Here is a 25,783-nt window from a genome sequence, read left to right on the forward strand (position 1 = left end):
CTTTGCAGGCCTCACACACAATGGCTCACACGCCTGGAGTTCGAAGCAGTGGCCATAGGCCCTGGCGTGCACTTCTCTCTCTCTCACTCTCAATCAAAAAAGGAGAGGGTGGCTTGAGATGGTTTAGTGGCTGAGTCGCTTGCCGGTGAAGCCTAAGGACCCAAGCTCTATTCTCCAGACACAAAGGTGAGGCACGTGTAATGTCGCATATGCCCACTAGGTGGCGCAGCTGTCTGGAGTTTGATTTCAGTAGAAAGTCTTGAGTGGGTATGGTAGTCAGGGCAGGGCGGACAACAGTTCTAAGGCACAGGGAGGGGATAGGGCCCTACACAGCCTGGTTTCACCCACTCTGTGCAGAGCTTGTGGTGCAGGAAGGAGGTTCTGGATGGTAAGGGTAACAGTTTGCCTTTTAAAACAGACACAGTAAGACAACTATCATAGCCCCTGCTACTATCAAAAAGAATAAACAAAAGCCCAGCACTCAGGAGGCAGAGGTAGGAGGATGGCTGTGAGCTTCATGCTACTCCCAAAAAGTTTTAAAAGGGGGGCTGAACAGATGGCTTAGTGGTTGAGGCACTTGCTTGCAAGCCTGATGGCCCAGGTTTGAATCCCCAGAACCCACATAAGCCAGATGCACAAAGTGCTGCATGCCTCTGAAGTTCATTTGGGGTGGCCTCCCACATTCATTCATTCCCTCCCCACACCCCCCCCCCGGTTTACAAATAATAAATAATTTTTTTTTAGAAAGTCCTTTGTCTGGTCTTTAAACTTGGTACCTGAAACGGTAGAGATGGCAGTAAGTCCGGGAGTCCTGCAGAGACATGCTGCTCTAAAAATCTCATCACTGTTCCCATGGTGGTGGCCTCACTACCTTCAGGAAGACCTGGTCAGATGCCCTCTGACCTTTCCCCCTTGTCACTGCCCCTACCACCTTCCCATTTTCACTGGGTCACCTCATACAAAGCCTCAGTGTGGCCTCACCTGTTTGCCAGCAGCCCATGTGCCTGTCATAGCTGCCCCACCCCACCCGCCATCTTCCCGTTGCTTCCAGGCCCCTCCCACCTCTCTTGCCTCTGACAGCACATTTCAGGCAGCAGGAAGGCCTCCAGAGTCAAAACTCTGGGGTACTTGTTTGTCACGGCTCTGCCAGGCAGAAGTAGCGGCAATAGGGGAAAAATACAGGACAGGGGGCCTGTCTTTGACCCAAGATCTCCAGTCTCATCAAATCACCTGAGGGCTCAAGTAGAGTTTGCAGGCCTTCCCCAGACTCCTGCTCTTGGCCTCCTCTTTGGCCCTCTGCACCTCCCACCTTCCTCACTTTTTTACTCATGGTACTCCTGGTCCAGCCTCCAGAATAGTGAGGTGGGAGGAGGAGGATGGTGAGCCCTGGAAACTCATCTCAAACCAGTTCCCTGAGAGTGGTGCGAAGGCTCCAGGGACCCTGGTTCTGGGTGCCTCCACTGGGCTTCTAGCTCACCATTCTCCCCAATACTGTTCGGAACTGTCCTGTTTCCTGTCTTGAGGCCAAGGCTAGGACCTCCTGCTGGCTCAGGCCTTGCTCTGGCCTCTGCCCCTCATGCATCTGCCCATATTTCATATTTTCACTAATGGCCAAACCTAAAGTTGTTTAGGTCTGTCCCTGGTCTGGTCACAGCTTGTTAGCTCCAACAGCCCCAACACTGAACCCATCCAGGTCACTTCTGTACCGCTAAGTGCTGTGACCTCCTTAATTTTCAGCCCTGGACTTGGGGTACCTTGAGCTCTAGCACTGGTCACCCTTGTTTCCCTTGGGCTTGTAGAGGGTTACAATAACCTGCCCAGTGGCCTGAATTAACCCCTAATCCAACTTGCTCACTGACCTGGACTGACCTTCACCCACTTACCAACTTCGCGTGGACCTCAGTGGAAATAAGCCTCAGGAGACAGTTGAGGAGGCGCTGCTGGTGGAGGCTGGAGGGTGGGGAACGGGGATGGGTGGCCTGGTCCTGCCCTGCAGGTGCCTGGCTCTCAGGGCCCAGCACAGCCAGCCAGTCATACTCCAGCTGGAGCTTACTAGGCTTGCCCATCATGAGGTAGACTTCGGCCAGAGTGAGGCTCTCAGAGCTCTGCAGGCTCCAACCTTCTTCACGTAGCTGCTGGGCCTGTCGGCTTGCAGGGACCTCCTTTGGAGGCCGAACAGCAGGCTGTCCCTGAGGCAGCAGAGGTTCTGAAGGGTTCCCCTTCTCTAAGGGTTCTTCTGCAGGTGTACCTGCCAGGTCTTTACTACAAACATCCAGTGGGAGCCTGGGGCTGGACAGAGAGTCTGGACCAGAGGGGCCAAAGTCAATGGTCTCTCTGCCGCTGGGGGTGAGGGTCTCTGGAGAGACTGCCCTCCCAGGAGGGTGTTCTCTCCCAGGGCGTGTGTCTGCACAGTGGCACTGCTCCGGGATGATAAGGTCCTGACAGGACTTAAGGTATCGGGGAAAGGGGTCAAGGAGCGAGAGGTCGTCCTCCAGGTCTGGAGGCTGGCTGCAGGCACATGGCAAGGCCCCCGCTTCCTGGGAGGGACTGTCCGTGTCTTCTGCAGAGGTCGCGGTAGGGGTCTTCTCAAGACGTGGCCCCGAGTCCTGGTGCATGTGGGGAGGCCTGTCAGGAGCATCTGGACTGCTCAGACTTGGGGCTGTCCCCTCTCCAGTGGCACTCTCAGGGGAACTCTCTCCAGAGCTCTGTGATGCATCAGCAGTGGGTGGGGGGCGCCCCCCATTCTTGCCCTCGGTGCCAGCCCTCAGGCACTTTACTTGGCCCCGGGCTGTGCCTTGCCCACTCTGGATGCCCAGGATCTGGGCTGGAGGCAGTGAGTGGTTGTCCTTGACGCTCTGCTTGCACCGGCCACCCTCCTGCCAGTGCACGGTGCAAAAGGCTTTGGAGTGCACCACACGGGCCACACCTGGCAGCGGCGTCAGTGTGCAGTTCTCGCTTGGAAACAGATGCAACGCCACCTTCTCCTGTGTCTGCGCTGTGCTTGAGCCCTGCAACTGCCTCTCTTCAAGTGTCTTCCGCTGGACATACTGTCAAGGAGCAACCCCGGCAGCGGCACCGAGAGCAGACCACTGTTCAGTGCAGAGCTGCAGATGGGCTGGGGCTGGGGCTCTTCCCTGGGAACCACACTCAGTGCTGGATATGCTGGGGGCTCAGATCTGCTCCTTGACCTAAGGACTTTCTCAAACCACTACCAAACAATGCTGGCCTGGGCATTTAGTGTGTTCAGAAAACTCACACTTGATGATGGATACTTACCAGGGGAGCGGCAGGCACAGCAGCCAGCCAACACCACAAAGGCTGCACGGAACAGGCTATTCTGTTTGCTTCAAAAGATATCCTGAGTAGGGCGTGGTGGTGCACACCTTTAATCCCAGCACTTGGGAGGTAGAAGTAGGAGGTTCGCCATGAGTTCAAGGCCATCCTGAGACTAATTAGTGAGTTCTAGGTCAGCCTGAGACTCTACTTCAAAAAAAAAAGAAAAAAAGAGGGCACCTTGGCCACACCCCACAGGATAGATGGCTCGCAGCTCACAGTACAGAGATATGGCTGGGACTAAGTACTGCTGAAAGAACTCCATACAATCCCACAGCAGTGACAGGAGTAATCAAGACCCCTTCCCAAGCAGGCCTGTCTGCCAAGTTGGGAGTGTCTGCTTTAGTTGGAAAAAGATACAATTCGCACTTCATGGAGGGCCCACTTCTGCTTCAAGAACTCAATAAGGCTGGAGACTTTTCGATGCAGCTCCACAATCATCCTGTAAGGTGACAGACAGAGGAAGGCTGTTACAGCAGGGGACTACCTTTGTAGAGCTTCAAGGGCTGCCTGGGCTGAAACCATATGCCAGAGATGACCACTGGGAGAAGAATCTGCAGAACCTTCAGCTCCTTCTCCTATCTATCAAACCTGCCAGCTGAGATCCTAGCCGATGCACATGGGGCTGTAAGAAGTAAGAGAGCTGTGTGGACCCTTTCCAGCAAATCACTCAGTGCAAATGTGGATAACAGAAGCATTACTACAAGTTATATGAGTACATTCTGAGTTCAAGGATGGTGGAAGCCAGCCCTACTCGGCCATAAGGAAATAAACTCCACACATGGGGGGAAGAGGCACTGACAAGTGCTACAAATGTGGAGGAATGTTGTTGTCAACAATGAGCCTGTGAGAGAAGCCAGACAGATCAGGCTGCTGTGTGTGCCCACTGACATGAAATGTCCCCGAGAGGCAAGGCTACTGAGACAAAAAGCTGCTGAGGAAGAGGCAAGCATTGAAGAGTGATAGGTAGATGGTTCTGAGACAATGAATATATTCTGGAAATAGACCAAGATGGTGGTTGTACCACACTCTAAAAATACAAAATGCTTGAGGCCACCCTGAGCCTACATAGTGAATTCCAGGTCAGCCTGGGCCAGTCTGAAACTCTACCTTAAAAAAACAAAAAAATAAAATATTTTTTGAAAAAAGTACAAAATGCCACAACTGTAAACTTTCAAGTGGCTAACATTTCATTTTACATTGAGCGAATTTTACCTCAGCTCAACAAACCATATAAATGGAAAATGGTCCACATTCCTGGTGGTGTCCTATATGTAAATTATAGACACAAATCTCCAAGGAATCAGACAGAAAGGGTGGTAGGAGCTTTAGGGGAAGAGAAGAGGGGCATCCAGGCATACAGTCTTCTTACAGTGATGTCCTATTAACTCATCCCAAGACCCCTGCACTGGGCAAACCAACTTATCACTAGAATTCCCTGAGAAACTCTTCCTGCCTCAAGCCCTGCCCAGCAAGCAGGGCCTTTACTCAAGCTAAAGATCATGTCACCTGAGGCGTGGATTCTGGGCCAAGCTCTGTACTCGGGCCCATGCGTGGTTGTTCCGAGGTTGCAGCTCTACGGGGACTTTCAGGGGCAGACGCACTGGCTTCTGATCCTCTTCATCACTCAGGCCTGTGGAAGGGAGACCAGGTAAATCCAGTGTTGACAGACCTCAGAGCAGAAGGCAAAAGGCTGTGTCAGAAAGCCAAGCAGAACAAAGAGCCGAGGGAGACTGCCTTATGATTAGAAGCAAGGAAGGGAAAGGAACCCCAGCAAGGGTGACACTCAACTCGGTAAACTGCACACTTGCAAAGGCAGGACCACAGATGGGCCACCAAGGGGCCATGAGCCTCGCCCCTGACAGTGCTGGCTCATCTGTCGGCATGCTGCATGGCTTCTTGGTGGACTAGACACATGACTGTCACTGGCACATTTCAAATTCAAGAACTGTCTACTTACAGTACAAAGTTAACCACAGTGACCTCAGCCAGCACATCATGGCAAGGAGCAAAGTAATGGTGTGGAGCACAAACATACTGGCAGCCCTCTTCACCTGGCCACCTACCATCTGGATCGCAAAGCTTCTTCAACGCCCGGCACATGGGTGCTTTGATCCGCAGGTTTCTCCCTTTGTAACGTACTGTGGTGGCCCTGGGAAAATAATTCAGAAGCATGCTAAGGCCTCTGGAGGGACTGAAGAAACAAAGGGCTAGCAGGTCTGAAATGCACTAAGCTGTTAGGCCTGGTGAACATCCAGCCCCACACTGTGCCCACCCAATGCCACATGCCCACCCTGGATCACGGACACTGGCAGGGCCTCTGGATGTCTGCTACTTTTGTGGTCAGGAGATTACTGCTGTCTACAGAAATGCACTGTGCTCAAGACCCAGCTATTAAGTGCTGTACTTCACTCAGCCTACTGCTCTCTAGAGCTGGGTAAAGAGCTGCCCTGCTCCACTTGCCCTAGTTCTGTGCATCCTTTGAAAAAAATTTACTGTGTGTACGCATATGCAGTTGAGTACCACAGCATGCATGAAGACTCGGATGACGGGCTGCAGAGATGACTTAGTGGTTAAGGCACTTGCCTGTGAAGCCTAAGGACCCACGTTCAATTCCCCAGTACCCACATAAGCCAGCTGCACAAGGTGGCATATGCACTTGCTGTTCATTTACAGTGGTTGGAGGCCCTGGTATGCCCATTTTCTCTCTCAACTCGTAAGTAAATAAATAAAAACTTTTAAAAAAGTCAGAGGACAACTTTCAGGTCAGTTCTCTGCCTTTCCACCTCATTTGAGGGAGAATTTCTTGCTCTGGCTTCTCCATTTGCTGTTGTTCTTTGCTACATTTGCCAGGAAATCTCTACCTCCCATCTTGCTGTCAGCTTCAGAGTGCTGGGGTAACAGAAGGCCACCATAGCTTCTGGCTTTTTACATGGGGCCTAGGGATTGAACATGGGTATGCCATCTTTTTTTTTTTTTTTAATCAAACTATTTATTTATTTGAAAGAGAGAAAGGGTGCACCAGGGCCTCCAGCCACTGCAAATGAACTCCAGGCACATGTGCCCCCTTGTGCATCTGGCTAACGTGGGTCCTGGGGAATCGAACCAGAGTCCTTTGATTTGCAGGAAAACGCATTAAGCGCAAAGCCATCCCTCCAGTCCTCATGTGCTATCTTTGTTTACAATAACCAGCTTCTTTTTCACTGCTACTTTACTGATTCCTTTTTAAATTTCCTAAAAGGAAACTGACTGCACTAATCTTAGCCTGCATGAGGTCTTATGGTTAATTCCCACAACTGCAACACAAACAAACAAAAATCAACTCAAGTCTGTCGGGTAAGAACAGAGACACAGGGCTGGGAAATTGGCTCAGCAGATGAAAGTGCTTGCCATGAAAGCAATGAGGGCCTGATTTACCCTGAGCCCTATTCCCCGGCACCCAGGTGAACAGCTGGGGCATGGCAATGCACATTTGTAACTTCAGTCCTGTGGGGACTGGAGACTGAAGAATTGTTGAGGCTCCCTGTTCAGGTAGTCTGACTGAGAAAAACAGCAGCTCTAGATTCAGTGAGAGCAATTCCCCAGCACTTACATAAAGCCAGATACAAAGTGGCACAAACCTCTGTGATTCCAACCTGCTTACAATGAGAGACAGAGCCAAGAGAATCTGAAACCATAGGCAGCTAGTGTGAAATTTGTTTGCAGTCTGGCAATTCGTGTACAGTGGCAAAAGACCCTGTCTCAAAAGTGGAGCACAGATAACTCAAAGTTGTTCTTTGACCCCACATATGTGCCGACAGACAGACAGACAGACAGACACACACACACGATCTGAATAGGCACTTCATGGAGATATATGGATGTTAACAAATAAGCTTATGAAAAAATTTCAATGTCACAGGTCATCAGGAACATAAAAATTACAGTCACAACAGGGTGCCCAGATGAAATATGAACTCGAGCCTCCTAGTATAGCCAGAATTGGTTCTTCATCTGCACTAAAAATAAAATAAAATAAAATAAAAATCCAGTGTGGCTCTACAACAGCCAGGCAGGTCCGTATCAACTACCCTATTAAGGAGAAAAGGGCCAATGACTTCAAAGGTTCTATGAGGCACCACACTTGGGCGTCAAAAGTCTCGGGGAGGCCAAAGAGGGAGAAACTTATCTACACAATAACCAGAAGAGTCAGGTGAAAAAACAGACCACATGTATGTCCAGGGTACAGGAAAGAGTCAGAGGGGTGATTAGGGTGTGGGGGAGGGCAGTTGTGAGATGACAGCTGAGAATCAGAACAGCCGCCAAGAGAGCCCCAAACCAAGCAAGAAACCTATACACACACAAAACCCTAGCTGTACAGCAGGCATGGCAGGAGTGAGCTTTGCAGTGAGGCCCATGTACTTGCGTTCCATGGACTTCAACTCCTGTTACTGAATATTCTACATCCTCTGCAGTATCTACGGCCCCTCCGAAATTTGATCAGTGCTTTGGCTATCCTGCACAGCCTCTTCCTAGCCACGTTCTCAAGGGTTAGCAGTAAGTGTGGCCCCCAAGGGTGTCAGAGGCCACAGAGACGCAACGAAGCAGCCACAACAGTGTGCTAGGGTAGCAAGGGGAGACCACAGAGCAGGTATGGGCCTGGGAAGAAAGTCAGGATACTGACACCTCACTGCACAGGCACCTCTCCAGGGATGGAAGAACATGAAAGGACTCAAAGAGAACTCAAAGGTTAGCCAGGGGTTGGTGGTGCACGTCTTTAACCCGAGCATTTGGGAGGCTGAGGTAGGAAGATCACTGTGAGTTTGAGGCCACCCTGAGACTACAGAGTAAATTCCAGGTCAGCCTGGGCTAGAGTGAGACCCTACCTTGAAAAACACACACACACACACCCCCCCCCCAAAAAAAAACCTCAAAAGTTAATTATACTGTCCAGGCCAAGGGGCCACAGCAGCAGTGTATGGGGAAAATTTGAGGACCACTCAGGTGGGTTATATCCACATGATAACACTGGAGCGGGTGGTAACTGGAGAAGGCTACAAATAGTGGATTAAGCAAGCCCTGGCCATTTGGGCACTGTGAGAACAGGTGTGTTCTCCAAAGTCAGCAGTGGAGAACCAGGAAAACCAAGAAGGCAGGAGAGGCTGTCCTAAGCAGCCCAAGGCAGTATATGAAAAGTGCCCCAGAACAGAAAGACATGTACCCCAGATGGTGTTTACATTAAAGGTGCAAATGACGCTTTGTTTTATGCCAGGGGAGGGGAGGGGGAAGGGGAGGATTGGCGCATCAGGGTCTCCAGCTACTGCAATCCATCTCTAGATATGTGCACGCCCCCTTGTGCACATGTGCGACCTTGCACGTTTATGTCACTTTGTGTGTCCTGCTTATGGTGGAACCTGGAGAGTTGAACATGAGTCCTTAGGTTTTACAATCAAGTGCCTTAACCACTAAGCCATCTCTCTAGCCCCAGATAACACTTTTTTTTTTCTTCCAGATGACACTTTTTATAGGAACAAAAAATGCACTCCTAAGAGGACAGTAAGAAGTTTTAACAGGTACTCAGGGAGCAAACAGAAGAAAATGGCACTTATTTCAACTTGTGTACTTCTGAAGATACATGCAAGAGCACACAGTGACTCATACTTACCCAGCCTGGATGAGTTCATTCAGCTTTGTTGCATTCTTGTCATCCATACCTTGAAGTGAGCAGAAAAAGACAGTAAAGAGCAGAATCATCGTCATTCCCGAACAGTGCCCTCTGCAGACTCCAAATCCTGCTACTGCATGTGCCACATCTTCACCATCAAGCCTCTGCCGTAGCCATTCCACCTAAAGCTGACTAGTACCTCAGCTCCAACAGCCTCTTCCAGCCACATTCTCAAGTGTCAGCATGCTTACTGCCGAGCTAGCTGATTTTCCCAAGAATGCTCCTTGAGCTCTGACATTGACACGCTGCTGCTGGCCCCGTTCTAAGACTCTTTCTTCCAGGTACCACATTGGGCCATGGGCCCAGTTTGTCTGCTGGCAGTAAATGGACCCTCAGGTATGTAGTTTGGAATCCCCAGGACCCCAGAGCCTGCTAAATGATGACCATGACACTGTCAGGGCTTACTATTGTCTCTGAACTCATTGCTGTTTGCACAATGTGGGGACAAGCAGGGCGGTAAGAAGCTAGGATAAGACTTCAGTGGTGTGCTTGGCTGTCACTGTGAAATCCTTAATGAGCCCTTCTGAGGAGTAAGGGGACCACACACATATGGCCAGGCTGAAAACCACAGACAAGATGAAGTGAAAAGGCAAGTAAGAGCCACAGTACATCTCAGAAGGCCTCGAGGACTGCTGGCGTTACCAGACAGCACAGGCAGGTGAAAGAAGGAACTTGTCAGTCATGATTTCATATTCAGCAAAAACTTCTTTTCAGAAAGATACCAAATGAAGGCCTTTCAGACAGATTAAGTCACTGAAAGGGTTCACAACTGGTGTGGCTACATCAAAGAAACTCCCAGCCTGAAGGGAATGACCCAGGTGGAAATGGGTCTTTGAGAAGGGGTGAAGAGCACTGGAAAGGACAAGTACAGGAATGCCCCTGCAAGAGCCAGAGGTGCTGCTGCCCTCAGACAGGCACCAACCACCTCTCTTCTCTTCCTGTGCCACCACAGCACAGAGAGGTCAGGGCAAGAAGGCAGTTTGGTGTGGGCTCAGAAACACTGAAGCTTAGATCTGGGGGAGGAGACAGGTCAGTGGAGAGGAAAGTCGGGGCAGGTGCAAAGTCCTACAGTCCTGGCAAGTTATACAGACAAGGGGCTGGGGCGTGGCACCTCAGTAGAGGAGCCCAAACCATTATCATAGGGCCTTCTCAGCCAAGAACCCTGGGAGAAACAGCAAACAGGGAAGGGAGAAGGGAAGGTTAAGAGGAGAAAAGTCCATCTAGTCTTCTATGACTTGCAGCTCCTCCAAACTCAAATACTCTCTTAGAAAAGAACAGGGGTGGTGCCAATGAAACTGTGCCTCCATGGACCCATCCTGGAATCCATCTCTAGCCTGTGGGGCTGCCACTGGGCCAGGTACCAACTTGGCACATAACCGATTTGCTCAAGATGACTGGAAAAATGGCCTTAGGCACTACCATGTAAAGCATACCACCAAGGAGCTGTGTACCCTTCTCCCTCAGTAAAAGAAAACCTGCCACCTGTTTAACACAAAGCTATAACCACATCACTTGCTACCTTCAAGTTGACATGCCCCCCTTTTTTTTTCTTAAAGCAGTACTAGGAATTAAGCCTGGGGCTCTTCACCCGTGTTAGGTTAAGTACTCATCACTAAGCTGGGTTCCCGTCACTAAACTGGCCTTAAACTTGTGATAGTCCTACCTCAATCTTCCAAGCACCTGTGATTGATTACAGACCTGTGCCCCGTAACTCTGCACATCATTTTTAACTGATGACTCAGCACCTGGAGAACCTATAGGATAACTGACACAGCAAACATGTGGATACTGCAGGACAAGGTACAGACTCTAGTCTGAGACTCCAGGCAAAAAAAAAAAAAAAAAAAGCCACTTCAAATGCTTGCTCTCATCACTAGCTCTCAGACTCCTATTTTCCAGACTGCCCAAAGAGTGGCTCAAGAGCATGCACCTGGGAAAATGGTAATAGTCTCCCAAAAGGACACAACAAAACATTACAGCCAATCAGGTGTGGAATGGGACACCCAACCGTAATCATAACACTCTGGGGGCTGTGAGAGGACTGCAAACTACAGGTCAGCCTGGGCTACACACAAGACTCTATAAAAAGTGATTGACGTACAGGGCCTTTGTGTGACAAACAGATGGGGTAGTACTGGAAGGATTCAGATGGGCCACATCTCCACAGGGTGAGAGAGACTGACCACTTCATGTGCTAAGAACGCCATGTGCACCAGAGGTGCGCAACCACGTGAATGAGCATACATCGACTGTGAGGTGCAGCCAGGCCAGAAAGGACCAACTGGTGAACCTAGAGGAACTGGGGCCACACAAGCTGAGCCCCAGAGCCAGGGAGAAGTCCACTATGATCCTAGGGGTTGTCCACTGTGGCCAGGCCTGAAGTTTGTGCAGTTTATTGGTTTGGGAGGCCAGTTTTGTTCCAGAAGCAACAGAGAGTCACCCAAAGTTAGAGTAGGACCAGACAGGAGGGTGAGTCCAAAGAGTCACATCTAATCCAAAAGGCAGCAACATCCTACCTAAGAATGAATGGCATCAGTGTGCTGCCATGACCCAGAAGGGACAAGAGAACGAGCAGAGGAAGCAGAGATGAGAGGCAGGTCGGGCCCAGGAGGCCTGCCTCCTTCAAGTGTGTGACCATACAAAGCAGGAGGCCAGGGGAAGGAAAGACTCAAAGGAAGGACAGAGTGGGGAAATGGCCAGGAAGAACTCACATGCTCCACAGGGAAGCAGGACTGGAGGGCAGACAGGCTCACATGAGGTGAGACGCACAGGCAAAGCAGGAGCAGAGCCCACCCCCCCATGCAGCTGCCCCCAGCAGGGTTGGCACTATGGGCTGAGACGAGGACAAGCAGTGCTGAGGTGGGCTCAGACAAGGGCACAAGGCTCCTGTCAAGTGCTGCTTGAGTGGGCAGTCATGGTGGGAATACAGCAATGGTATCACTTGATGCACAGATGGCCTTGCATGCAGGGCAGTGGCCCTGGGCAGGAACCTGACTGCCACTTGGGGGGCAGGAAGCTACAGATAACTGTACCTTTTGACAGGTGTGAAATTATTCCACACAACCAGTAAAGCAGTGCTACAGGGGACAGAGCTGAGGTCTTGCAGTCAAATGGCAGAGTGGGAAATACGTGCACGTGTCTATACACATGTGCATGGTGTGTGTGCAGCGTGAATAAGTACAGGCAACAGTAACAAATGGTAAACCATGGGAAGGCATGGTCAACTCATTTCCAGCCTTCTGTTATGAAAATGGTTTCAAGAAAAGTTGGAGACTGGGGATGCAGCTCAGTGGAATGGCATTTGACTAGCACAGACAAGGCACTAAATGTGATCCCCAGCACCACATAAACCCAGCACAGTGGCACATGCCTACAATCCCAGCACTTGGAAAATACAGGCAGGGAGATCTGAAGTCCAAGGTCATCCTCAGCTATAAACCAAGTAAGACTAGCCTGAGGAATAGACTTTATTTAAAAAATATATATATATTTTTTTATAATCATGGAAAATGCTAATAAAAATTAAAAAAAAAAAAAAAAAGCTGGGCGTGGTGGTGTATGCCTTTAATCCCAGCACTTGGGAAGGAGAAATAGGAGGATTGCCATGAGTTCAAGGCCACCTGAACTACACGGTGAATTCCAGGTCAGCCTGGGCTAGCCTGAGCTCAAAAACCAAAAACAAAAAAAAGTTACACGTTGGGAAGAAAGCAGAGGCATTTCTGGGCACTAGAGATCAGTGGTGACAGGACCGCCGCCCACTAGACGACCTAGAAGCAGACAGCAGTACTCACAGCCCCCGATCTTCTTGCGTAGCTCGCCATAGCAGATGAGGCCGTACAGCTCCTGGGATGATTTCTTCAGCCCTCGAGAGAACACTGGAAAATGAAAGGACAGCACTTAGGCAGTGGGCACAGACACTGCAGGGTACACGCCTGTGTGTGCAAGCCTGACACTAATGGAGTGCTCCCAGGAGGCTCTGGCTGATCATGAGTCCATCAGGAGAACTTGGGCATGCTGGTTCTAACCTCAGGAGAACCTGGTAAAGAGTACAAACAGGGGGACACAGTGTCGTCTGTACCACATTCAAAGTAAAACCTCAAACAAAAATGAGGGGTAAGGTTTCAGTTACTCCTGATAGGCAGAGCCAATGACTCCTAGAGAAGAAATGGCTTGATCAGAAGGTAAGTTCTCAGGAGGGAGAAGCTGGATGGAAGCACCATCACACCTGTTATTAAGCCTATCAGCAGAACTCTGCCCATGCAAGCAAGCCAACAACCTGGACCCTAAGAATTCACCTTCCCATCTGCCTATCATCTCCCATGCCACCAAGCCCCTCCCAATATCCAACCCTCCCATCCCAGTTACAGGCACCGGCTTTATTTAGGAAGCAAACAGGCAGGGACATGGCACCAATGAACTGTGGTGTGAGCCAACTGCTGCGGAGAATCCACAGGCTTCTTTAAAAAGCTGAGGTAGGGGCCAGAGAGATGGTTCAGCAGTTAAGAACACTTCCTGTGCAAGCAAGAGAGCTTGAGGAGGCCCAAGCGAATACCTGAATTCAAACCCCAGGATCTGTCACAAAAATAGCTGGGCATGGCCATGCAACGTCTGTAACCCCAATCCCATCCTGTACGGGAGCAGAGACCAGAGAATTGCCAGGGCTTGTGGAAAAAAAGTGGCAAGCTCAAGGATCAGTAGAGACTGGCTCAAGTAAGACAGGGAAGGGCGGGGATGGGGAGCGGAAAAGATGACAGAGGACAGGACACCAGATGTTCCCCTCTGGTCACCACTGGCAGGCATATGGGGTGCTGTAGGAGCACATACATGTGTATAAACCACATGTCTCCCCCCACAATACACCTCACACAAACATTTCACGTAAGTGCCAACACATGGCGGAGGTGGGCAGGAGCTACGCGTTGGCTCACCCACCTCATGCCTCGTCCCTTAACTGCTGTTGCCTGGAGCGACCTGGACTCCAGCAGCACACTGGAGAAGGGAAGGGGCGGAGTCCAGAGGGCCTGTACCTTGCGCAGCCGCCAGGCCCACAACACGTACTAGTCAGGAGAGTGACCTGCTGCGCTTGTCACTGCTATGTGAACATGTTCCAGTACGTGACATGGGAGCCAAGCAGCAATGGTCAGGCCTGCCTGGTCATTTCATGAACCAAGGACAAAGGCTCCCTGCCCCATGCATGCTTGCTCAACTGTTCTCTCTCTGACTCTGTCCTCAGAGACCCCTCAATGCCACAACATCCAGCTGTGTACAACAGGGAAGGGGAAAAAAGCATTTACTAGTAAATGGCAATGTTTTGGAAGACACAACCTAAAACCAGGGTGCTGGGCTTTGGGTTAGCTCAAAGGATCTGTCCCTCTAACATCCCAGGGCTGTTGATTCTGAAGGTTTTCCTGACAAGACATCTTTCAACACACAAAAGGACACTAAAATCCCAGTGGGTAACAAAAATGTGGTCCCTGTCCGTACTACAGAAGGTTACTGAGTTATGAAACTAGTTCTGACACACAAGGTGGATGAACTGTAAAACTGCTCAGTGAAAGAAGCCAGACACAAAAGATCACCTATGCTATGAGTTCACTGGCATGAAATATCCAGAAAAGGCAAACCCAGAGACAGAGCAGGGGCCGGCTGTAGTGGCTGGGAGGACAATGGGAGGAGGACTAATGTAATGAGCACAGGTCTTTCTAGGGTAAAGGAAGTATTTGTAACTGTACACAAATAGTGGCTGCAGAACACTATGAGTACACCAAAAGCCATTGGACTGCACACCTTTTAAGTGTGCATTTTATGGTATGTGGACTAAAGTTCAATGAAAAAGATCTTGAAAACAGCTCACTATTTGAAATACCAAAAGGAAAACCGCCCACAACCCAGAAAGAGGATAAACAGTGCTGAATTAGAAAGTGCAGAAAGACTGAAGAGTCTGTATGAAGTAGTGGGATCCAGAGAACCGAGGTTCTTTAAGACGCCTCTCATGCCACTGGCACTTTGCCATGAGGACTGTCATTGTTCCTGTCCTCTGTTCCAGGTCAGAGCAGGGTGAACAAAATTTGTTTTAGAATGTCAAGTCTGGGGAAGGAGTACTTACACCCAATAGTGGGCAAGCAAAGACGGTACTCTTTCCAGAAACACTGACATGGCAGCCATTGAAGACCCATTTTCTGCGTGGAAATGAAGCAGGACTATCACATGACTAAAATCTCAGATGAAGCACACAGCGTTGAACAGTGATGGAGGGAGTTGAGCTCCCAGTGAGGACAAGACCTTAGCAAGTCTGGACCACTCCCAGCTGCCCCAACTCCAGGACCTGGCACATGCCCTTGTTTACCCTGCTTTGGTTCTCACTAGGCTTAAGGAGTCATACAAACCTATGACAATCCACACATGAAATGCGCTCTCTGCAAACTCAAAAGACCACCAAGGACACTGCTACTCTGTATGATGCAACCTAACAGCAAACAAGGAGCCCTGAGGAAGGACCCAGTAGTTTTGGAGCACACCCCAATCTGAGGCTCGCTATAGGACGCCCCAGGGGTGAAGACAGCCACGGAAAATGGCCAGAACCTTTAGAGAGCCATGAGGGCAACATAAAGCAGGCTTTCACATGGGGCCAGTGTGCAGAAGGAAGCGGGACTAGCACCTGAAAAGGACAGAGTCTGTTCTGATCCTGAGTGTGCAGGATCCTCTACCTCTCACCTCCAGTGGACAGAACAGGAAGACAAATGGCACTGCACCCCGGGGGAACTAAGCTTAGCATGGCGTTCAGCAAGGAAGGGTGACAGAAAATAAATATTTGCTTTGCATATTTTGTGATACTGACGGGGGGAAAAACAGACCTAACAGGCCCCTTGCTGGAGCATCTGTGCCTCAGAGCCATAAATGGGATCCAAGTCTGTACTATCAACCACTCCTGAAGGTGGGCTCTGTGAACAACCAGATGTGTGCAGTCATTACACACAGAATTCTGGTCTTTCTTGCTCAACACTCCATCCATGACAGTCTCCTAACTCTACTCACTGGTCACCTTCTCATTGGAGAAGAGCTTTTCAGGAGCAGCTAGAGTGGACCCCTCTATCTCAGACTGAGTTAGAACTTGCTTAGAGCTCCAATAAGAAAAGAAAAATGAAAAGACGTTCACACAATGTCTCCAGAAGGCACAAATACTTCACTGTAACCTCACATGACCAAGACAGCTCTGGAACTTAGGAGACAGGACCAGTACTAAGATATACAAATAACCGGACGTGGTGGCGCACACCTTTAATCCTAGCACTTTTTTTTTTTTTTTTTCGAGGTAGGGTCTTACTCCAGCCCAGGCTGACCTGGAATTCACTATGGAGTCTCAGGGTGGCCTCGAACTCACGTCAATCCTCCTACCTCTGCCTCCCGAGTGCTGGGATTAAAGGCGTGCGCCACCACGCCCGGCTTAATCCTAGCACTTTAATCCTAGGCAGAGGTAGGAGGATCGCTGTGAATTCAATGCCACCCTGAGACTCCATAATCAATTCCAGGTCAGCCTTGACCAGTGTGACACCCTGTAGCACAGATACAAACAGTTTCCTCACAACTAAGTTCAATGAAAAGGTACTGCACATGCCACCAGCCAAAGCACCGGAGAGCAAAAGCAGGTCAAGTGTTACCAAGAGTTTACTACGGCACTGGTGGAAACTGCACTCCTGAGCAGAAGCCAAGTCTGCCTGGGGCTTCCCTAAGGCTGGGTGCACAGAGCACTCACCATTGTCGAAGTCGATATACTTGGTAATCTTGTGCCAGGTGCGGTAGTAGAAATGCCGGACCTGCTCTTTGTTCTTCACCATGCTCGCAGGCTTGCCCTTCTTCTTGTACTTCAGAGCGATGTTGTTCTGAATTGCTTCAAAATCTTTCCCATGCTGAAGAAAAATGACGAATCTCAAGTTTGAATTAGAATAAAGCAACAAAACTTAGGGACTAGGCTGTCATGGTCCATGAACATTGTCCAGAGTCAAGGGCTCATTTCTGAAGTGTGCCCTCCAAAACTTAAGTGATGTCACTATGATCAATCAAATTAAGAGGTATGTGTAGGCTATGAGGATTCCTCCCTCATGACGGCAGTATGGCCCTTATAAGAGGCTCAAAAGGCACGAGGCTAGCTTGCCCTTCTGCCTTACACCATGGTGAAACACAGTACTCCTCCTCTCGCAAGACTGTATCTGGAGACCATTATGGACCATGAATGAGACCTTGACAAGCAAGAAACCACTCTGGAGAGGCTAGAGTATCATCACATGGTATCTTAGAATAAAAAAATATGGGGGTATAGCCAGGGGTACAGCATTTGCAGAATTAAAGAATGGGTCCTTCAGGCTAGAGAGGTGGCTTTTCTTGTTTAATGTGAAGTCCGATACAGTGGCACACGCATCTGGAGTTCCTTTGCAGCAGCTGGAGACCCTAGTGTGCCATTCTCTCTCTCTCTCTCTCTCTCTGTATCTCTTCTATCTCTCTCTGCTTGCAAAAATAAATAAATAAATACAGAAAGGAAAGAAGGAAGGAAGGGAGGGAGGGGCCGGTATGGTGGCACATACCTTTAATCTCAGGACTATCTCATCAAAATCATCTGGTAAGAACTGGTGGAAGACTGAGGGACTGGAGAGATAGCTCAGCAGTGGGAGGACTGTGGGATTGGAGAGAGGGCTCAGCAGTTAAAGGCACCTGCTTACAAAGCCCGACAGCCCGGGCTCAAATCTCCAGTACCCACATAATGTCAGATGGACAACATGGCACAAACATCTGGAGTTCATTTGCAGTGGCAGGAGGCACCAGAGTGTTCATTCTCTCTCCCTCCCCCCTTCTCTGCTTGCAAATGAATAAAAATGTTTTAAAAATTTAAAATAAGGGGCTAGAAAGTTGGCTCAGTGCTTAAAGACACTTGTTTACAAACCCTGAGGGCACAGGTTCAATTCCCTAGTATGTAAAGTAAAATACAATGCATCTGGAGTTTGTTTGTAGTGGCAAGGAGATTCTAACACACCCATGCACGTCCTCACTGGCTGGCTGGCGCACACGTGCTCCTGCTCCCTCCCCCCTCCCTCTCTCCCAAAATAAACAGCACTTGGAAATCTGAGGTAGAAGGATTGCAGTGAGTTTGAGGCCAGCCTGGGCTAGAACAAGACCTTACCTCAACAAAATTAAAAATAATAAAATTAAAAGAAGTACTTAGAAGGGCCTCATAGCAATAGCACCCCAGTGTCCAGCTCTTAGGTTTTTTCTTTTTGTTTTGTTTTGTTTTTTGGTTTTTCGAGGTAGGGTCTCACTCTGGTCCAGGCTGACCTAGAATTAACTCTGTAGTCTCAGGGTGGCCTTGAACTCATGGCGATCCTCCTACCTCTGCCTCCCGAGTGCTAGGATTAAAGGCATGCGCCACCACGCCCGGCAGGTTTTTTCTTTTTAATCTTTTAAGGTAGGGTTTCCTAGTCCAAGCTGACCTGGAACTCATGGCGATTCACCTACCTGGGATTAAAGGCGTGTGCCACCACATCCTGCCACATCTTACTTTGTAAGTATCATTTCTCCAAAGGGAAGAGGGCATCCTGAGGAAATAGCTGATTCCAGGGCCGAGACAAGGAGAGTGCCAGAATATGAAATACCTGGATGTGTCCTAAATGAAAACTCACTCAAGGGCTGACACCTGAGCCATGTGGGCGACAAACAAAACCAATAGCAACACAAATGAATCATGACTCACAGAAGAAGAAAAACAAAAGCTAGGCCCCATGAATCCACATGCATATAAACGTACATCTCTGAGAAGCACCAACAGGAAGAATGGAAAGGCATTCCCTGCTTTGAATGGGATCTCTAACACAAGACTGGCACTAGGCAAATTTCCCAGGGATCACTGTGTCAGGCAAGCAATCAGGTTGCTCAAATTCATGCAAGAAAGATGAGAGATAGGGTATTTATGTAATCTCAAAGCAAAACAGAATGGCTTGAAGTGTGCCACTTGAACAATGACTGGGATCACCACAACTGTTACAGATCTTATCATGCACCTCTGGGCCAGGTACACCAAAGGCCTGTCACTGCCATGGAATTCTTCACAAAAATTTATTTTGCTTTGGTTTTTTAGATTCAGGGCCTCACTGTAGCCCAGGCTGACCAGGAATTCATTCTGTGGCCCCAGGCTAGCCTTGAAATCATGGTAACCCACCTATCTCAGCTTCTCAAATACTGGGATTAAAAGCATAAGCCAGGCTGGAGAGATGCTCTGCTGTTACGGCACTTGCCTTCAAAGCCTAATGACCCAAAACTGAGTCCCCAGTACCCGTGTAAAGCCAGATGCACAAAGTGGTGCATGCATCTGGAGTTCCATTTGTAGCAGCTAGAGCCCCTGGCATGCCCACTCATTTACTCTCTTCTCTCTCTCTACTTGCAAAGAAAAAGAAAATGAGAATGCTAGCTCAGCAAGGTAGCAAGACGCACACCCGAGGAACATCAGAGGGTGGGCCTAACAAGGAAACCTTTCCCCACATCTCATACTATACTTTCCACAGCCAGGTAGCCCAGTCTTCCAGGAAGAAAGGGGAACACTGCAGTAACTGCAGTTTTGGGTAAGACTTGGCAACATTTGCACTTTGATAGCAATGCAAGAAGCACAAGTCTTCTATGTCTAAAAACAACTAACTTTAAAGGGCATGATTGGGCCTCTGTGCTTTAATCTAACTTGGAAAGAATAACACTTTCACATTTGTTTGGGTGATTTCACATGTACTCGAATAAACCTGGTGTGCACACTTCACTCTCTCCGTGGATGAATGAGAATCAAGCCACGCTGACTTGTCCTTTGCATCCACCTGGGATGGGCAGAACTTAGCCGTCGGTCCCAGGAATGGCAATACTAGCCACCAGAACATAATGAAACAAGGTCTGCTGCCCATATACTGTAGTCTCTCCTCTAATCTTCTGTAAGCACAATTTGGTTTAAATTCCAAGGCTTCATTCCTGTGTTAAGCTTCTACTTCCTAGACTTGGCAAAACTCTTCCATCATCCCAGTGAATTGGCTGTTAAGGGGACAGGTTGGCTGACCAAGTCAACATGCCAAGAGGCTACCCATGATGCAGAGTGCACATGAGCATGCTCACTGCGGCAGTGCTCGCGACAGAACCACAATGATCCACAACACAGGAATACCTATGGAGGCTGGGAGTACAGTTTAGTGGGAGATCACTTGCCTAGTATGCACAAGGTCTTAGGTTCCATCCCTAGCATTGCCTTCCTCAAGTAAAAAGGGGGGGAAGTTAGACAGATGGCTTAGCGGTTAAGGCGTTGCCTACAAAGCCAAAGGACCCAGGTTTGATGCCCCAGGACCCATGTAAGAGGAATGGCAATAAGAATAAAATAAAATAAAATGGCAATAAAACTCTCCTTCCAAATAAAAACAGAAAGTGCACATAGTCTAGTTTGTCTACACCTGAAACAGAGTATTTACAGGCATTAAATTCAATACAAAATATTCCGGCTGGGCATGGTGGTGCACACCTTTAATCCCAGCACTTTGAAGGCAGAGGCAGGAGGATCACAAGTTTGAGGCCACCCTGAGACTATACAGTGAATTCCAGGTCAGCCTGAACTAGAGCGAGACCCTACCTCAAAAAACCAAAACATTTTGCTGGGCATGGTGGTGCATGCCTTTAATCCCAGCACTTGGGAGGCAGAGGTAGGAGCGTCACTGTGAGTTAGAGGCCACCGTGAGACTACATAGTGAATTCCAGGTCAGTCTGGGCTAGAGTGAGACCCTACCTTAGGAAAAAAAAAGAAAGAAAGAAAAACAAAAAAAAAAACAAAAATTAGCTGGGCGGATGGCAAATGCCTTTAAACCCAGCACTCAGGAGGCAGGAGTAGAAAGTTTGCTATGACTTCAAGGCCAGCCTAGAGTTACAGAGTAAATTCCAAGTCATTCTAGGCTAAAGTGAGAACCTTCCTCCAAAAAAAAAACAGTAACAAAAGCAAGCACGCAAGCAAGCAAACAAAAACGAAGCAAAGGAACTGTAAGGCCCCATGAATTGCACTACACATTAATATGAACTATAATGGGAAAGTATGCTCATCCTAAGCACAGGCTATGAGGAACAAACTCCTAAGTAAAGGCAGCTGGTGGAGTGCAGTCATTTCACTGGCAGCAGGTCTAGGCAGGGGTTCCTCTACTGGAAGAACTTTCCATTTGGCTCTGGGTCAGTTGTAGTATCTCTGGGACTTAACTCCTACTGACTAGACAGGTACCTGCTTGTCCCTCTGTGCTCAGAGATACCCCTAAAATCAGCCACTGCAGAGACAAGGGAAGAAGGCCCTATGGAGGAAGGTCACAGTAAAGCAGAAACTGTGCAAGACAAGGGAGAGAGCCTGGGAAGCAAGCATGCACGTTTACAGCCGTTCCCTGGGAGAGAACAACTGCCTCAATCACTTGGGCTCCTTAAAGGAACCTGTCCATCCTGTGGCCACGAGGCGAACGAACAGGAACACATGAGGCAGCAGCAGAACTCAGGAAGACAGCTGTTTGCGGCCCGTCTCCCATCCGCAACTCACCTCATAGAGCCCCTCAAAGAAGGTGTTCTTGTCCTCTGTGCTCCAGGACTCCCACTGCCGGCGGACCTTCTTGCCTTCTTCCTTCTCACCACCTGAAGACCCTAAGTTCCGGGAGGAGGAACGCGAGCCTCCTGCAGGGTTGGCAGGAGCAACAGCAGACACATTTCCAGATGATGACGCGCCGCTGTCAGCTCCTTGGAAAAAAAGGGTTATACAGTGACCTTGTTCCTGAGGGAAAGCTGGGGGAGGGAAGGGGATGGAGAGCAGGAGACAGCAAGGGCCCATCACTTCACCCTACTCCAGCTGCTCAATTTGGCAATGCTGGTGAGCGAACCCACACCCAGGAATCACTTAGTCCAGAACAGCTGAGCATTTAATGACCTGTCCACACTAAACTCAGTAAAACCCCGCATCACATGATTCACTTGCTCAATAGTGTTCATTCTTCAGTTGAAATGCCTCTCACTATCTTTGCAAAACAAACCTGTACTTCAAAGGAAAGAGGACATTCATGTCTGTAAAATATGGCTCCTGCCTCAACAGAGTGGGTACTGCAGAATATGGACCCCTGAGAAGCCATAGTCTGAAGACCCCTTACTTTTTTCTTTCTTTTTCTTCTTCCAGTTCTGAGGATGGAGCCCAGGGCCTGGTGAAAGCTAGGCAAGCACTCTATCCCTGAGCTGCCTCTCCAGGTCCCAGGACCTTTGGTCTGTGTCAACATTCTACCTGGGGATCTAATGTGCCACTACCTGCAACATCAGTCCCAATCTCCAGCAGAGTCCCTCAATGTCTTGCCAAAAACGCAAGGTAGAAAACCTTTAGCCTTGGAGGCAAGAACAAGGTCACAGATGAAGAATTTGTATGACCTAACCCAGTTCCCTGCCCACCTTATTCCTTCCTTTGAGAGGGGACAGAAATTCACAGCATACCCTGTGTTAACTATTATTTTCCTTTTATGAAACTGCAGGACATAGGCTGGATAGATGGCTGAGTAAAGGCATTTTCTTGTAAAGCCTGCAGGCCTGGGTTCAATTCCCCAGTGCCCACATACAGCCAGATGCACAAAGTGGCACAAGCATCCAGAGCTCATTTCCAGAGGCAAGAGGCTCTGACATACCCATTCATTCTTATTCTCTCTGTCCTCACAAATAAAAAAAAACAAACAACTGCAGGACTAAAGGCTGGTGAGAAGGTTCACTGGAAGCACTTTCTGCACAAGCATGAAGGCCCTGAGAGGGTCTGAGTTCAATCTCCAGACATGGAAAAAAAAAAAAAAAAAAGAAGCCAGACATGGTGGTGCACACCTTTAATGCCAGCACTCGGGAGGCAGAAATAGGAGGAATACTGTGAATTCAAGGCCACCCTGAGAGACTACATTGTGAATTCCAGGTCAGCCTAGACTACAGTGAGATCATACCTCAAAACACCAGGGGGAAAAAAAGCAAGCCAGGTGTAGCCACATATGGCTATAACCTCCATTAAAAAGCAGAGCTGGGCGTGGTGGTGCACTTGGGAGGTAGAGTAGGAGGATCGCTGAGTTCGAGACCACACTGAGACTACACAGCTGAACTCCAGGCCAGCATGCACTAGATAAGGCCCTTCCTCAAAAAAAAAAAAAAAAAAAAAAATGGGGGACTGGAGATGGCTTGGCAGTTAAGGTGCTTGCCTGAAAAGCCTAAGGACCCATGTAAATTCCCCAGTACCCATGCAAAGCCGGATGTACGAAGTGGTCTGCATCTGGAGTTCATTTGCAGCAGCTGGAGGCCCTGTTGCACCATTCTGTCTGTCTCTTCTCTCTCTCTCTCTACATATAAGTAAATGAAAATGTATTTTTTAAAAATCCATTAAAAAGCAAAAGCAATACAAACACAGAATCTTTTGGTTTTTACTTAATTTTTTTGTTTGTTTGGTTGGTTGGCTTTTCGAGGTAGAATCTCGCTCCAGCACAGGCTGACCTGGAATTCACTAGGTAGTCTCAGGGTGGCCTCTAATTCATGGCAATCCTCCTACCTCTGCCTCCCAAGTGCTGGGATTAAAGGCGTGCGCCACCACACCCAGCACTGATTTATATCTTTTAAAGTTTATTTATTTGCAAGTAGAGAGAGATATAGAGAGAACAGAGACAGAAAGAGAGTGAATGGGCACTCTAGGGCCTCTAGCCACTGCAAATTAACCCCAGACACATGTACCTCCTTGTGCATCTGGCTTACGTGGGATGAGGCCGACCTGGAATTCACTATGTAGTCTCAGGGTGGCCTCAAACTCATGGCAATCCTCCTACCTCTGCCTCCCAAGTGCTGGGATTAAAGGCGTGTGCCACCACACTCAGTGGTTTTTAAAACTATTTTATTTATGTATTTGACAGAGAAAGAGGGAGAGAATGGGCATGCCAGGGCCTCCAGCCACTGCAAACAAACTCCAGATCCATGTGCCCCCCCCCTTGTGCATCTGGCTAACGTGGGTCCTGGGGAATCAAACCTGGGTCCTTTTGGCTTTGAGGCAAACACCTTAACTGCTAAGCCATCCCTCCAGCCCCGGTTTTTATTTTTTGACAGGGTCTCCCCCTGTAGCCCAGGCTGGCCTTGAACTTGTAGTAATCCTTCTGCCTCAGCCTCACAAGTGTTGGAATTACAGACTTGCTGCACAACACTGGGCTCAGAAAATTATGAAAATGCTTTCCTAATGAGACAACCGAGAGCTTTTCCATGTGAGGTCTACTTCCTGGTCAGCCTCAGGACTCATCCTCCCTCAGGGTTTCCCTCCAAAACAGCTTCTAGAATACCGTGAAAGATAAAGAATGAGAAAGTAGGAGTCTATTAATCCATATATCCTTGCAAGGGCCATTTCTGAACACAAGGTGAGAAAATGCACAGGGCACGTGCAGTGGGGCTGTGGAGAGTGTGGCACCTTATCTAGCACTCAACTTCTGTGGTTCAATTTAGGATTCTTCAACTTTATACTGATATGGTGTGAAGTGCAATTGATCTCTTCCCAGGCTGGCAACGTGCAATATGATATTCTCTATATTCTGGGCAGCGGCATGGAGCTGCAGCGCCCAGGCAGCCATGAGACAAGTCTCTACAATGGGCTGTGTTGCTAAGCTTAGATGGTGACAACTTAGGTTTATTAAATAGACTTCCAACTTAGTAATATCCTCACTCTAGGGAGCATCTGTACTTCAAAGCATAATACTTAAAAACATCATTCAAAGCCGGGCGTGGTGGGCACACACCTTTAATCCTAGCACTCAGGAGGCAGAGGTAGGAGGATTACCATGAGTTCAAGGCCCCCTGGGCTAGAGCTTAGCCCTACCTCAAAAAACAAAACAAAACAAAAAAAAAATAATTTGACTATCAAAAATAAGAAATGCTACTGAGCATGATGGTGCATGCCTTTAATCGCAGCACTCAGGAGGCAGAAGTAGGAGGATCACTGTGAGTTTGAGGTCAGCCTGGGCTACAGTGAAACCCTACCTAGGGGTAAAAAAAAAAAAAGAGAGAGAGAGAAAGAATTATAGAAAGAAAGAAATAAGAAATGTTTACACACTTGCAAAAGATACTGTTCACCTCACTACATGGAACAGGTCAGGCCTTTATTAGAAAGATGTGGGCTCACTTCACGAGGTAATACTCTCACCCACAAAAATCAGTGGCTTTCCATAGACACATCCCCTAACCAACAGCAAAAGACTTCTTAAGTAGTAATTAAGCTTAAAAAATGCAAAAAAGTTGGGTGTCATGGTACATGCCTTTAATCCCACCACTTGGGAGGGGAGGCAGAGGTAGGAAGATCACCGTGAGTTCGAGGCCACATCTAAGACTACATAGTGAATTCCAGCCTGGACTAGAGTGAGACCCTACCTCAGAAAACAAACAAACAAACAAAAGTCAAAGAACCCAGTTCTGGGCTAGGGACGTAGTTTGGAAGAGTACTTGCCCAGCATGCACCAAGCCCTTCAATCCTCAGTACTGCAACAAGCCAGCACATGCTTGTTAATCCCATACTGGAGGATCAGAATAATCAAGGTTATCTTCAGCCACACACTGAGCTCAAGGCCAGTAAGAGATACATGAGGCCCTGTTCCCAAAAAAGGAATACAGTTCCTCAGTTTCATTAGCCATATTTCCAATAATCAACAGCCTCTCGTGGCTCGTGGTCACCCTCGCAGA

General features: G+C 48.7%; 1 protein-coding gene across 3 annotated transcripts in view; it reads right to left on the reverse strand.

Moving 5' to 3' along the window:
• The window catches only part of Cramp1 (cramped chromatin regulator homolog 1), a 55,825-nt gene that overhangs the window by 18,402 nt on the left and 11,640 nt on the right, over positions 1-25,783 (reverse strand). For all 3 annotated transcript variants that reach the window (XM_045161417.1, XM_045161418.1, XM_004652158.2), the window contains 8 exons: positions 21,615-21,808; positions 16,791-16,944; positions 12,829-12,912; positions 8,978-9,026; positions 5,400-5,485; positions 4,843-4,966; positions 3,694-3,775; positions 1,884-3,038 (listed from right to left, as the gene is read on the reverse strand). In XM_045161417.1, the coding sequence (XP_045017352.1) occupies positions 1,884-3,038; positions 3,694-3,775; positions 4,843-4,966; positions 5,400-5,485; positions 8,978-9,026; positions 12,829-12,912; positions 16,791-16,944; positions 21,615-21,808 (1,928 nt within the window). The remainder of the gene's footprint in view (positions 1-1,883; positions 3,039-3,693; positions 3,776-4,842; positions 4,967-5,399; positions 5,486-8,977; positions 9,027-12,828; positions 12,913-16,790; positions 16,945-21,614; positions 21,809-25,783) is intronic.

Source organism: Jaculus jaculus, chromosome 11 (genome assembly GCF_020740685.1).
Source record: "Jaculus jaculus isolate mJacJac1 chromosome 11, mJacJac1.mat.Y.cur, whole genome shotgun sequence".
In the NCBI taxonomy this organism is placed as follows: domain Eukaryota; kingdom Metazoa; phylum Chordata; class Mammalia; order Rodentia; family Dipodidae; genus Jaculus; species Jaculus jaculus.